This window comes from Agelaius tricolor, unplaced genomic scaffold, assembly GCF_023055355.1.
Source record: "Agelaius tricolor isolate 1412-34295 unplaced genomic scaffold, bAgeTri1.0.p SCAF_14, whole genome shotgun sequence".
Lineage (NCBI taxonomy): Eukaryota > Metazoa > Chordata > Aves > Passeriformes > Icteridae > Agelaius > Agelaius tricolor.
This window is the reverse complement of record NW_027269274.1, coordinates 3,576,960-3,591,925: the sequence shown is the minus strand read 5'-3', so window position 1 is coordinate 3,591,925 and position 14,966 is coordinate 3,576,960. Positions and strand designations below refer to the sequence as shown.

The window sequence follows — 14,966 nt, the reverse complement described above, 5'->3', positions numbered from 1 at the left end:
CACGTGTGCTGGGCAGTTCAGCCTCAGGTGAAATTCTGATCACCCCACAGGCAAAAGCTTCACACCCCACCCCTACAGAGGTCACATCAAATCGCCATCAGTCAAACCACAACAATCAACACCCCTTATCAACTCCACAACCAGAAATCAGAGTTTTACACAGGTTTCTCCAGCCCCTGGGCAGCTGCAGAAGCTCCTGAGTTCATCTCTGGAGTTGGGGGAGAGCAGGACCATTGCTCTTTTCTCCTGAAGTGCATTTCCCTCCTTCTCTCGGACTTTGGCAGCTCTGGTGTGGATTTTATTGCTGGCATTTAGAAGAATAAGTGCTCCCTGCCACACAGGATGGGAAAGGTTTCTCCCCCAGGGAACAGAACACAGAGACTGATTAAGAGAGCAGCAGGTATTTAAGAACATAAAAAATATTGGCAGGTGAGGGCTGCAGCTCTCACTGAGCAGGAGCTGGTGCAGGAACAGAGCTCACCTGCTGATTTCCAGCAGGGAACAGCACTGGTGAAGAATAAGTCCTTGAGCTTAGGATTTTTGTACACTTTAATAGAAAAAAAGGTTGAAAAGTAATCAAAACTTGCTTCTGCAGAGGAGTGAATCAGATGCTCCTGTTGGGTCTGTGCTCCTGCTGAGCCACACCTGGTGGTCCATGCTCCATCTTCCCAAATCTCCTGCAGAAATTGGCTGACAAAAAAGGAGATGATTGGGAGCAGGCACCTGATTCCACTAACATAAATTAGCTAACAAACTGTATTAGCCTGACTGGATTATTTGAACATTTTAAAAGCAAAAAAAGAATAAATGAGTTGGCCAAAGGATAAATGTGGGCCAGACTAACAAAGCCAGGACTACCCAGGCCAGGTTTGCTCTCAGTCCTGCTCCAGGATCCACAAAGGGGGTTGCTCCTTCACTCTGGTTAACCCTGCTGTGGTGGAACTGAGAGCATCTGCAGAAAACCATTAAATAATTGGGATTTCTTTAAACAGCAACAGAAGTGTCCACATGTAGAAAATGCTCAAAAACAGCACAAAAAATGAACACATTACAAAACTGCTGAAAGAACTTAGGAAGAACTGCAGAAATATAAACTTTATCTTGTACACATAAAAGACACAACCACTGGGTCTTGTACTGCTGGCATAGAAATTTCCTTTATTTTGTACAAAAAATACAGAATTTATATATTTCAAAATAATTTGCGATCACTATTTAAACTTTTAAACTTATAACCATTATTTGTATGAAGCATTTCAAAATAACGGTACAATGTCATAAACAAGTTTATCCAAACATAATGAGGATATTTTTCAAGTAAATCCCAACAGCTAGAGAAAATTAAAATTAGTCATTTCAGTTGTATTTGATTAGGACATCATTCTATCACTGAATAAGCTTAATGAAAACAGTTTCTAGAAGTTTATTGAAATTATACATTCTCCCATCAAGTATACACTGTTGGACAAAAATAAAAATTAACTGCGAGAGTATCACACAGTCCTATCAAGTCTTTTCAAAGCAGTCTTGTCCTCCAACAGAAAAAGAAAAACATTTTTGTGCAGCACAGGACAGCCTTGGGACAGCTCATTCTAGAACAAGCTGTGAGCTCGTGGGTCACACTGTGCTCCTGCAGTGTCCTTTAGTCTTCATCTTCATTTGTGCTGCAGAGAAAAAGCAATGGGTTGGGCTTGGGAGACACCTCCAAGAAATTTCCCTTCCCAGCAGCATCTTCCGAAAATCTGTCAGGCTCGGGTACAGGGTTTTCTTCTTGTTCCTGTGAAAGGCAGCCTGCAGTAGCCAATCCTTCAGGCTGCTCTGAAAGTCTCATTGCAGACTGGATTTGCATTTCTAATTCTTCTACCAGTTTTCCAGAAGGAGTGGTAGATTGCAGGGAAACCTTTGATTTCCCATCCCCGACCTCCATCGCCCAAGTGTCTGTGCCCTGCCTCAATCCATTACAGTCAATAAGTGGAGCTGTCCTCTCCTCCTGCAGTGTGCCTTGCAAAGAATTTATTTCCCCATCTTCACTGGTCGAGGACTCCTGCTCATCTGAATCAGAGCCTTCTGTCTCAGATGATGAAGTGCTGCTGGATTCTTCAGAGTCACTTGTCTCCGACTCGGAGCAAAGCAGCTGTTGCTTGGAAACTGTGCCAGCAGCTTTTAACGCCTTCTCTTCCTCCTGTACCAGCACTGCTGCTGCTTCCAGCTCTTCCAGCTCCAGCCCCATGTGGGACTTGCTGAGCGTGGTTTTCTGCAAGGACTCACAGAGTGCAGCCAACTTTTTTGACCTTTAACAAAGAACAAGATATGTTATTGAACCTGACAAGCAGAACTTTCCCATTTGATAACGAGAACACCAATCTCAAACATTTCTTCCATTTGCTTGGTGTGCAAACAACTTTCTTCTGCAACCCTGACTGTAAGAGTGGATGTTACAGGAGGAAAAACAATCAGAAGGATTCCTAATTACAATTATTTAGGGTAACTTTTCCCACAAGGTTAGACAATATCCCACTGAAATGCTTTGAGGATACCTTCCTGAAAGATCCTGCTGTGGGATGCTTCAGCTGTGCACAGTGAGGGAGGAGAGATTCCAGAACAAACCTCTTCAGGATTGCTGTCTTTAGCAGCACACTCTGCAGCACAGGGCTGGCTGGATGAAGTTTATGTGCAGCAAAATCATTTTGGTTTCCTACCCTCCCAGACATATCTGTGAAATGCATATGAACCAGGAGAACATTCTGATTAGTGATCCAGGCTCCTCCTCTCCCACCCAGCCTGCTCACCCACGACCACAGGAGATGTTCAATAACTCTGGCTGCAGATGTACTTCACCCTTCCCTTGGAATTCAGCTGAAATATCATTCAGCAGGAGTACCAGGACCATTTAGATAGATGCCCCTAATAAAGCAGACACACCACACTGGCTTCAAATCTCTGGTGCAGCCCCATCCATTTCCTCCAGTGCTGGAAGCCAGCACATGCTTTACCAGGAAAGGGCACCATGGATTTATAAACAGAGACTCGAAATGGAGGGGGGTGAGGGCAGAGGGGAAAACGGGCATAAAAACCCAAACATACATCCTGTTTCTTGTTGTGGAGTTTTGCCTCAGACTATCAATCAGCTTTTCACCACTTCCTGCAGCAGCAGGTCTGCTATAAATCCTGCAGTAACTGACTGGGTTTCATTTCCTCTGCCAGGGCTGTGAACCTGCAAGGCACGACACACTGACACTGGAGCAAGGAGCTGGGGATGTAATACACAGCTCCTGCAAGGCAGAAGTTAAAGTGCTTGTTCTCTCACTTGAATGATTTTAAAGATCTTTATATTCTATTTCCCAGGGGGCATAATTACTCAGTATAACATAGATGCTTCCACTTTTTTTTTTTTTTGCTCCTAAAGGAATTGCATTTTTAAGTGGGGGAAGGGAAATTCAGTGCAGCTTCTTACACGTTTTACAGACAGGGCAACATTTAAATGCCTTAAAAACTTGGAATAAAACACACTAGACTTCCTTAGTTCAACCCACTGACCAGGAAACTGTGAAATAATTTTCCCAGAAGTAAAGCAACAGAAAACACTTTCTATTTCTAGAATTTTCAAGTCTAAAGCTAAGAATTAAATGCAACATAATCCTACCAGCCTCTAATAAAAAAAGGGGCACCAAATTTTAAAAACTTATTAGAATAATGTTTTTCTTTCTAGCAACTTATTTCCATTTTTTTGTCAAGGACTTGCATTTTTCTTGAAAAGTTATGGGGGATTTGAGAAATTGCCAACTTAATTGGGAACAAAGCAAGCACTCTCCCTGCTCCATCAGAAAAGAGAAAGGAAAAGAAGCCAAGTGATGCATTGAGAGGTTCATGGAGCCTTGCAGGTAGGTGGGAACAGAACAAGTGGCTGCAGGGCAATCTGCCTGCTGAGCACACTGGGGAGAAGCTGATTTACACCCCAGGTCACAAGAGTTTATATCCCTTTCAGAAAGCATTTTGCTTTGCTTTTCCAACAGCCTCTTTCCTTCCTTCCAACTGTGTGTGCACGTGCCCTTCCCCTGCGAGAGCGCACAGACCATGAAGGTTCAGTTCCTTCTCCTCCCCTCTTGCTGCCTGTCCTCAGGCACAGGAGCTCCAAAGGCTGGGTGTGCCCTGCCACAGAGCCCTGGCTTGTGCCACTTCATCCCACTGACCCCATCAGCAACTCACTCACCACACACCCTCTGCCACAGCAACTTCCCCCCAGTTCCCACTGCCTGTCTCGGCCATTTCACTGCTGCCATTATGACAGAACAGCAATTTTCAAAGTCCTGGTTCTCCCAACACTTCCACTGTATCTGTCAATTTCTATATGTATATTCTAGAATTCTATTCTGTAATTCTATATGGGTTTTTTTTTTTGATTTTTCCTATTTTTGCCTGTTTTTTCTAGCTTTTCATGCTTATTGCCCCTGCTCCAAACTCTCAGTCCTTAAAACCCTCTCCCCCTACTTCACTATTTTCTTATAATGCAGTTTATATATTAAGATACAAAAATATATCACAGAACTGCACCAAGTATTAAGGAGCTGTATGACATAATGTGCTTTTTTGGCATTAACAAACACTTTGCTGTGTCCAGGTTACCTAATGCCAAGTGTTAAGGAAGAAAACACACAGTGATGGACTTGTTTGACTCTACACACATTGTGCTACTAAATTCAAAGTGGTCCTGCTGACAGATAAAAGAATGATCTCCCTAAAGCAATTAAGTTGGTTTTTTAACTCTTGGCCACATCAGGTATTTGCTGTCCCTGCTCACTGCTGGGGGTTGGACTAAATGGCCTTTAAATGTCCCTTCCAAGCCCAAATATTCTGACTACAAAAAGTCTCATTTCAGTTTGCTCAGTAGTTCAAATGTTTCTTCCCAACTTTCACTCTTCTCATCCAGTCTCCATCAGAATCTACAGAGCTCAACTTTTAAATATGAGACAAACTCAAAACTGTCACCCCTTAACAATTTTATACATAAACCCAAAAAAACCCTGTTCCCCAACTCTGCAATCTTGTATTAAAAAAAAAAAAAACCAACAAAGAACACTTGAAGAATGAGGTTGTTTCTTTTCTGCCCCTGTGCAAGGGACTAAGAGAATTACAATTAGCCCTCAGTTCATCTCCTTTAAGGCAATTATCTAATTTGAAGGAGAACCAAGTTTCAGGAGTACATTTCACATCAGCCTTAAGAAAAGGTGGCAGCACTCCCTGGACAAAAAACGAGGCAAACAGACTAAAAATCAGCATGGAGATGCTTTCAAAGGGAGACCATGAGTCTCTGGGCTGATGGCTTCCCAAGGTGAAAGATAAGCAACAATTCAGGAAAACAAAAATGAGACACCAGAAATGAGATCTTGTGTATGAGAGACCTGCAGTAAACAGGCCCTGCTGTTTCCAAAACCTTTTGAGTAGTGTTTGAGAGATTAGACAGCAAATACTTTAATTTTTCAAGTATGATTAATGGAATCCATGATTACTTTAAGACATGCTCATTCAGTATGCACATTTGTGGTAATGATATCTTATTATTATGGTAATAGTGTTCTTACATAAACATGCATAATAGGTTTTAAAGGTGCTACACATGATAATTATTAGTTATCACAATGTCAGTTGCTTAAGGAAAATGTTTAATTACAGGTTAAACTGATCAGATGCATGTTTTGTTTAATGCATAGCTTTGAGGAAGAGATAAGAGAAGCATCTCGGGGCTTGTCCATGCAGTCTGGAATTAAAATTCCAAGGCAGAACTACAGTAATCCTTGTCTAGGCACAAGAGAGTTTCTTCAGGTGCTAGAAGAAGAAAAAAAATCTTGTTCTACAGATCTTAGATTATAAAGGAGTGAAACTGGGCTGAAAAGAACAAAGAATCAAAAGAGATTTAGCAAATAAAGGGAGATGGATGGAACTCTGAGAAAAATAAAAAGAGGATTATGGCAACAGGCAAGGGAGATCATTAGAGGTTTACAGCAAAGGCCACCTGTGGCAGCATGAAGAGAAGAGCTGGTGATGGCACTGACTGCAGGACAGGGACACGAGGGACAAGCAGGGTGCAGGACACAACTCCAGGTAAAGCCAAACTCCTACAAGCTCCAGTTCTGCTTTCTGTTCCAGGGAGCACAGGATCTGAAGAGTCAAGATAGCTGTTATCTGCAGAACATAGAGCTGTGAGGAAGAAGTCTCACTGCAAACAGACACCAGGGATTTGATTGTTTTCAAGGAAGATTTCACATAAGCTGGAAGACAAAAATCAACCCAGTCACTGACAGTAAAAAACAAATGCAGGAATTGGAGGGTGGGGCACATCCAGCCACAAAATCCTCTCATTTTTCCCCCAGTGATGAAGAAAAAAAAAATTATGCTTCTGTATACTATGTCCATCAGCCAGCACTATGTAAGGAAAAAGGTTTAAAGACAGAGTGTTAATAGCTCAGACCTTCCCATCTGCCTGGTACTTCCCCCCTTACATGCAGAACTCTTGTTTTAGCAGTTATGTTAAAAAAGACCAAACAACTCAAAGAGAAATTGAAAATATACAAGTCAGCAATCTGCTCCTCATTCTGAATGATGGTGGTACTGCACACTCAATCATGGCAGGGGAATTACAGATCTAAAACACTCTGCAGATTATTTGCAAACACATGGGAGTGAATGTCACTGCCCAGAGCAGCTGTGGCTGCCCCTGGACCCCTGGAAATGTCCAAGGTCAGGCTGGAAAGGGCTTGGAGCACCCTGGGACAGTGGGAGGTGTCCCTGGTTGAAACTGGCTGATCTTTAGGGTCCCTTCCAACCCAAACCATTCCATGGTTCTGTGAAAGATTCACACACTGGCAGCACAGCCTCCCGAAGCTGCAGTCAGTAAAATCTGTGGAATGGAAAGTGACTTTTCCTGCACAGGCACAAGCTCCAGCTTGCTTTTGTTTTTGTAAACAATAGAAGGATTATTTCTACTGGCTCATCAATTTGGCTTTGCATTCACAGATGCACACAAACATCCCCTGTTCTGAAGTACTCAGTGTAAACAAGGTGTAAGACACGGCAAAGCCTCCCTGGTATCTCCCCTGGCTCATCCTGGCCAAGTGGCAGCTCAGAGCTGCCAGGGCACATCGAGCTGCTCCTGCCCCAGCACAGCAGGAAAGGGACCAAGCAGGGGAGCCTCAGTGTCACAAACACTAACAGCAGCTCTGCTGCCTGAATGGGACCCAACTGATCTTGGAATGAACTAAAGGTGATGTTGTTCACATGTGGACAGGGCCCACTCGGTGTTCAGTGGGAATCAGTGCCCCACGCTGGCAGGGCTGCCAAGCCCTGTTTTAGAGTGTGAAGCCCTTCCATTAATTATCTTTAAGCCTTGCAGGCAAGATAAACAAGTCTCAGAGGCAGCAGAGCCGTGTCAAGCACGGACGTGCCTGCGGAGCGAGCGGGGCTGAGCGCGGCCCTGCAGCTCCTGGGGATGCATTCAAACATCCAAACATGCAAACATGCAAACAGCAGCAGCCTGCTGGGCCACTCTGCAGGGCTGACACATACTCCAAGGGCTGCTATTTAACTTCTCTCCACTCAGCACGAGCTCTGGACACACAGGATCCATCTCATGGTAAAGCTGCTGCATTAAGCAAAAGGCTTCCTGTCTGCTGCATCACAAGAGCCTTAATTTTATATCTGCAACACACAAGGAGTCACCAAGTTTAAAGAGAAAGCATCAGGCTATATTTACACCACCTTTCTCCAAGAGGCCTGGCAAAACTCAGACTTAGCAGAGCAAGTTTCACAGACAGCCTCTTTCTTTGATAAAACAGATAAGATATCAAGCAATACAACCAGACCAGTATCCCCACTTTAAATGTGTTCCAAATTACATACCTGGCAGCACTGCTTACAATTTCCCACAATTATTCATTTAGCCAGAGGCACTGCAAGTATGAAGACAATTCTAGAGTTAATATTATCTCAGACATCACCAGATATTATCCCAGAGCCTGAGCAGTTCAGATACAGAGAGTGTGTAAATTTACTATCTGCGAGACATTGAAATGTCAGTTAAACTATAAGGAAAAATGAAATTTTCTGCCTTGCCACCAGGACTGGTTGAGGACAGGCTGCAATAGGACATGCCTGGTGTTTCTGCAGGGTCTGTCCCTAGTGAACAAAAGGGCACCTGCAAAGGGACAGGCTCTCCACACCCTTCAGATGGTCTCATTTTCCCCCTGCTCACAGTGGCTCTTGCTGGATTCCATCCATCACTGTCTTCCAGCCCAAGCCTGATCTGCTCACTCATCAGGGGTATGGAGAGACATTGTTCCAGTCTCCAGATAATGCCAGATGAGCTCCCCATGGAATTCTGTCAGCATCCTGGTGTACATTCCTATCCCTATGTCAGTAAGTCTACAGCTCAAGTTCTCTCAAAGCAGAAGGCACAACAACACAGCAGCAGAAGGTAAGAAAGTGAACTCATACAAGAATGACACAGCTGGAAAAGCACCCAACTAGTCCATCAGGAAGAAAATTAATTGTTCTTTGCTCTAAAATTCAGATACAGCTTCTATCTAGTCTCAAACAGCTACTGGAGCAACCAAACTGGTGATTTTGGGGGAAAGCTTGAAGCTGGTAACTGAGACCACCCTGGTCACTGATCAGCATACTCTGAGAGCCAGGGATGGAGGATAAAGCAGAGGGAAGGCACATTCAAAAATGGCTGTAACAGAACTCAAACTTCAGGGGTTTAGCCCAAAAGTAGCACAACTCCTTCAGCAAAGCAAATAACAATGAGAAACAATCCTCCACACCCGATGTGCACTTTCAGGCAGCTTGAAAGAAAAAAAAAAGATTGAATTCTTATGATACAGAATTGACAGACAATTTGATTTTAATAAAATATTCAAGACATGAAAGAGTCTAGGTTTGATCAGGCCTGACTGGTAAGACACAGGAGCAATAATGATGATGGCACTGAATACTAAAGCAGAATTCATTAATGCAGAAACAGCTCCAGTCAACAGGCACAAAATTGCATAAATGGTCCAACAATGGGGTTAGATCACAAAACCCCTCCAGTTCAGGAAAAGAACCCTTATAAATGGACATTTAGGTGCAATAATAAGAAACTCATCACACTAAAGGCACCATCCATTTGCCCAAACCACTCTTTAAAAAGTCATGGGTTACAAAAGAACTTGAGCCTCAGAATCTGCCCAGAGACAAGAGACGAAGGCTCAATTACACTTTTAGAGTGTGTTTTATAGTATCTCACATATTTCACCATTTATTATTTCACTTTCAAGGTTATTTATAATGAGTGCTTCAATTATACACTAGTCAGTGACCTCCAATCATAGTGAATTAGCTTTGAAAAAGCAAGTTCAGGAGCAGGGAACAAAAATACTCCAAAGGAAGTTCTGAAGGAAATTCAGAGCAGAAAATAATCTGGATAAGTATTAATAGTGCCACCCACTTTGCCTGTCATGCACACTGCTGAATTACAGACCATGACAACAACTAACTTTACACAGTTTTTACTGCTGAAGTATCCTACTACAGAGTTTTACCCCAATTCCCCACAAGGCTGGGCAATCTGTGCACAGATTTTACCTCATCTGGATCTGGGAACACAACTATTCCTTTCAAACTAAAACTTAAAGCACAATACTACCATGAAGTTTAAGGCATGAACTGAAAAATACACACAGCACCTGAACCTGAACATGGCAACAAAAGGCCCTGACCCAGAAGAACACAGAAAATATTTTATAATCATCAGGAAGATGAGTAAGTAACATCTAAATTTCTTTCCAGCCTTTATTAGCTGGTTAGCTCATCATAGCCTACCTGCCTTAGGAGATCTGAAAGAATCCCAGAAGAGGTCATAGAATTAACAGAGATAAAAACAAACAGAACCATCCAACAGTTTCATGTGCTCAGTTTATTATACACTTTTATAGTAAGAGGGAGAAGCCATAAATAACTCCATTAAAATCTCATTAGCTCTGATCAATGAGTACAGAAGATAATGGAAGAATGTTAGTAAAGGAAAAACAGGATCATTTTCTTCAGAACTTAGGTAAAAATTGACCTAAACTTTAACTAATCTTCTACCTTATCTGCAACAAAAGACAGATGAGTGTGAACATAACAGCAAAAACACAACATTTGTTCACAGGAATTAGTCCTGGATTAATCACTGTTTTCATAGAAAAGAAACAAACCACCTCCCCAGCACATCAAAGGCTACTTAATTTCTAAACTTCAAGACAGTACTCAAAAAAATAAGTGTTCAATCTGTGCAAGATCTTTTATGCAACTGCAGGCAGGAATTCTTGCTATCTCTCAAGATGATGGACTCTGATTTTCAGCCTAAATAACCTAGCTCTGCACAGTTACACTGTCCATGTCCATACTGACTGTTAATAATTTCCTTTCTAACAGCTCCTGGAAACAGCAGGCAACTTTATCAAATTTAAGAGCAACTAGAATTTAAAGATCTTTGAATTCCTACATATTTCATGAAAATAAGGAGAGGGATGAATAATGAGCTTCCTGGGACAAGGCTGGCAGGACACAGCTACTGTAGGAGGCCAGGGCAGGCACCCACCAGCCACTGATCCATGCTAATTCCAGCTGTGGAGGTGTCAAAGGAGGTGGGAAAGGGACTAGAACAGAAGAATTGAGTTGGGAAGTTTATAAAGTCTTTTCTCCTCCTTTCCTCACAGATCCCTGATAAAGCAGAGACAGGAAAAGTTCCCTGCACAGCAAATCTTCACTGCAAACAGGAAAATCTCACTGAAAAAATCAGTGCTGGGTTCAGAAGTGTGGAAAATGCATCTCCCTGTGAGCAGCATGCCCCCACTTCAACTGGAGAGGAGCAGAAAAGCTGAAATGCAGCACCAGGAGCAGAAAAGCTGAAATGCAGCAGCAGGAGCAGAAAAGCTGAAATGCAGCACCAGGAGATGACTCTGGGCATGAGAAACCACCCTTCTGTGCAGGTGACAAAACACAGCCCTGCCCCATAAACAACGGCTGATGGGGAGAATCCAGCAGGCTTAAGGGGAACATAAAATGCTTTAATCTTGGAATTCTGGCTTTCAAAGGGCATTACATGGATTCTGAAACCAAGAGAGTGATGTACTTACACTGCAATCCAACTGGCAGTCTTGTAAACATGAACTGCTATCTACATAGCTTAAAGTATTACAGTTTGTTAACCATAAATCAAATAGAAAACAGCACCAGCGTTTCAATTTAAGTGACTTCTTTTATGTTAATAAGTCTGAATGTTTCAAGTGACTTTCCCCCCTTATTTATTCTGAAATTCCACAGTGCTTCTTTCATAATGAATCTAAATACTGCATGAGCTGAACTTCACATTTATAAATATTTTAAAAAAAGATGAAGCTTTCCAATATAACATCTTACTTTCATTACTTGCTCTTTTTGATAAGTTGAAACCAAACAGATCATGGATTATAAAAGAAATCAAGTACAGCTTACTTATGTAGATGATATTATGAAAATATTCGTAAGAGAAAACAGACTTGGAATTAATATTGCACTATAAAAAGAAACTGAAGAGTATTTATATGTTTTAAGAATAGTTTAACAGAGCTCTGTTGCCAAAACAGCTCCAGTAAGTTGCAGCCAGTCCAAACATCTAATAATGGCACAGCTTCCATAGTCATATATGATAAACACAAATAATGAAAGATGAATAGATAACTCACCACAAAACAGATGCAGGGAGAGATTTTATGAAATGATAGCAATATTGACTGTGTTACAGAAATGGAACACTGAACTGTTCTGTATTAGCCCCATTTCCCTCAAGTTTCTTTGCTGCCATTGCCTAGAATTTGGTCTTCACCATCACTGCTGGTGATCTAGGAGAAAGCTCTTCTCATGCTGCAGATCAGACAATTTGTGTTCCAGTATGGGAATGAAAGGTACTCACACAGCAGGGCAGAAAATGTGAATTTTACTTTCAGGATAACGCTAGCAAAGTCCTGTATTACAAAAATAACAACAATGGCAGGGAACAGGCGTAAAGGCACAATTACAAACATTACTCCAACGTGATCCTACCCCTCCACAATGGAATTTATCCACCAAACAACACAGTGGGGCTGATCAGAGTTTAACTCCTCCACTGCTCCAGTGCTGTGACTGACACTCAGAACACCTGAAGGGAAAACTCCACCTGCAGCCCCCTCAGTCCATCCTCAACCCAATCTGAACAGGAAAGGACACCAAACCAGAGCATCTAGCCAGCTGCTGGCAGGAAGCCAGATTTCTGCAAGGGGCTGGAGGGCACAGCCTGCTCCCAGCTCCTCCACATCCCCTGGGTGCTCAGGCACCTGCTCCCAGCTGCTCTGGGGCACCACTGAACAAGGGATGATCTGAAACTGCAGCAGGGTCCACTCAAGTTAGATATAAGAACAGTTTTTAACAATGAGGGTGATAAAACACTGGAAAAGGCTGCTCAGAGAAGCTGTGGCTGCCCCATCCCTGGAAATATTCAGGGTCAGGTTGGGCAGGGCTTGGAGCAACCAGACTGAGTTGAAGATGTCCCAGCTCACTGCAGGAGGGTTGGGCTGGATGCCTCTAAAGGTCCCTCCCAACCCAAACTGCTCCATGATCATGCCTCACAGAAATAATGACTATTATTAGGCTAGCTGCTGAGCAGGTTGGAAACAAAGCAGAAAGATGTTCCCAGCCTAGAGCTCAGCTTCCCCTTTGGAGCAGGGCTGCACATTCCACCTGCTCAGGAAGGGAACGACTGCACCAGCTCATCCTCCCCTCATCAAACCAGAAATGCACTCAGCTGAGCTGTGCTGCCTGAACAGACACAGATCACTGACCCTTCTGCAGGCACACAGCAACTGCCTCCCCACAACTTTGGAAAATCAAAGCAGTAGCCTGAGGGGGGAAAAAAATGGCTTTCTTCTTTGCCTTCTCTGCCCACAGCAAGGTGCATTCAGACACAGCCTGAAGGAAGCTGAGCTATAGAAAAGTGATGGAATAAATAGGAAAAAACAACAGAGGGCAGGAGAGCAAAAACATCAAAGGAAACTGCAGCTAGCAGCTGGAAGGAGAGATTAAATCCCTTGTTAAAAATCCATGTTTTACAGGGCTTGCTAAAACATACATGAGAGGGAATTTCTGGTATAATACACATCTGTCTATCACCTCTCTGAGCCCTCAGGGCAGTGTTTTGCCTTAAGGCTCTTAGGTCAGTGCACTGTGTTAGTTGAGTATTGTTATTTACAAGTGCTCTGTGTGCACCTCCTGCTTTACAGACACCTGAAGTGACAGCTCAGGCCTTAAACAAGATGCAGGACCTAAGGAGAGGCACTGGCAGCAAAACAGAAATTGTATTAAAAACATGCATCAAAGCACTGAAAGAGGAGACACACAGAATGTGCCTGCAAATTATTAGTTACTCTTCTTAAATCCAAGAATTGTGATCTAAGGTGTAAGAACAGATGACTTGGGATGAAAATAAATAAATTTGGGGGTTCTACCAACTCTCTGATGAATTGGTAAAGTCCTACCTAACTTTTAAGGAAAATGATAGCATTTCCTGTTTTAGTAGCATAATAAACTGCTCAGAATCTCCAATACTTCCTGAATCAGACCCAGAACTCAGGTTTGAAGCAAAAGGTGTTTATCTGAGCTGTGCAATTTTGATAGAAACAAGTAAGACTGTACAGAATTACCCAACAACACAGGAAGAATGAGTCAACTCAATTACTTTTCACTAGGAAAATGTGAAAATTTATTGCTGTCTGAATTTTTCCTGTTCAAATAGACTGTGCAATTTCTTTTTTAAATACAACTCAATGGCTAAAACCTGAAATCTCTCTCCCAGCATACTTGTAGACAAGTCCTAATCAACCTTTAATTTTCTTACCAACGCACTCCTGAGTTTATTTGATGTCTTGGTGTAACCCAGGTCACTCAGACATTTACATTCATGAAGTATTTTCCCCCTAATCCTCTCCATTTTTCAACATCTTCTTGAACAAGCACTAGAATCAGTGTTTTAACACAGTCTTACAAATGATGCATTTTAAGGTCATGCCACTTCCTTCTCCTAAGTGATACTACTCTGCTTCTTCAGCTGAAGTGCACTCACCCTCTCTCACCTGCTCAGGTTCAAACTGTTCTCAAGCATGACCCAACCTATTTTTCTGAAGCTGCTGCCCTCAGCTGTCTTTTATTCTCCAATCCAAAACTGTGCTCTGCAAGCTTTTACTGAGTGTGTCATTTTAGACTCCCTTCTATTAAAATGCACATTGTTCAAATAAGCACTTATGGCCTGTTTGGGGCAGCCTGTGCAATTCATTTTACACCTTTAAATAAATAAATAACATTTAATGCTACAAAAAAATTCTAACAGGATGCATTATGTGCTTTCTTACAGATTTTTAAATATACATTAAATTAATCTCAAAGACCATCTGAAGCAGCCACTCATTATTGGTAAGAGCAGCTGGGACAGCTCAGAGTTAATTCAGCACTCCAGGCCACCAAGGAAGTGAATGGGAAGCAAACCCAGCACAGCACGAGTGCTGCAAGCAGTGCTGCACACTGAGCTGCCTGCCAGCAGCAGCAATGCCAGCTTGTAAAACCTGCTAAGAAGGAATTACAATAATTGGGGATTGCTGTCCTGAGCTCCAGTAATTGGGGATTGTAGTCCTGAGCTCCTGCAGCAAGTGCTCTCAGGGCAGGCAGGGTGCAGCCCCAGCTGCCTCACCTGTTCCAGGTGTGACCACAAACAGCACCAAGCTTTTGGGCTTGTCCTTGTACCTGCATGGCTCTTACCAAAGCAGAACAGCAAAGGAAAGAACTGCCTTCAAGGTGAAAATCTTCAAAATAGGAGAGGGTATTTGGTTTGCAGGGAGTAGGGGAAGAGAATGATGTGGCTTCAGTGCATCCCACAATGA

The 14,966-nt window shown here is 42.7% G+C and overlaps 1 protein-coding gene across 1 annotated transcript in view; it reads right to left on the bottom strand.

The window, feature by feature from the left end:
- Positions 1 to 1,132: 1,132 nt before the first annotated feature.
- The window catches only part of SHQ1 (SHQ1, H/ACA ribonucleoprotein assembly factor), a 38,856-nt gene continuing 25,022 nt past the window's right edge, over positions 1,133 to 14,966 (bottom strand). The window contains exon 12 of the mRNA XM_071439335.1: positions 1,133 to 2,291. Within this exon, the coding sequence (XP_071295436.1) occupies positions 1,643 to 2,291 (649 nt within the window). The 3' untranslated portion in view covers positions 1,133 to 1,642. The remainder of the gene's footprint in view (positions 2,292 to 14,966) is intronic.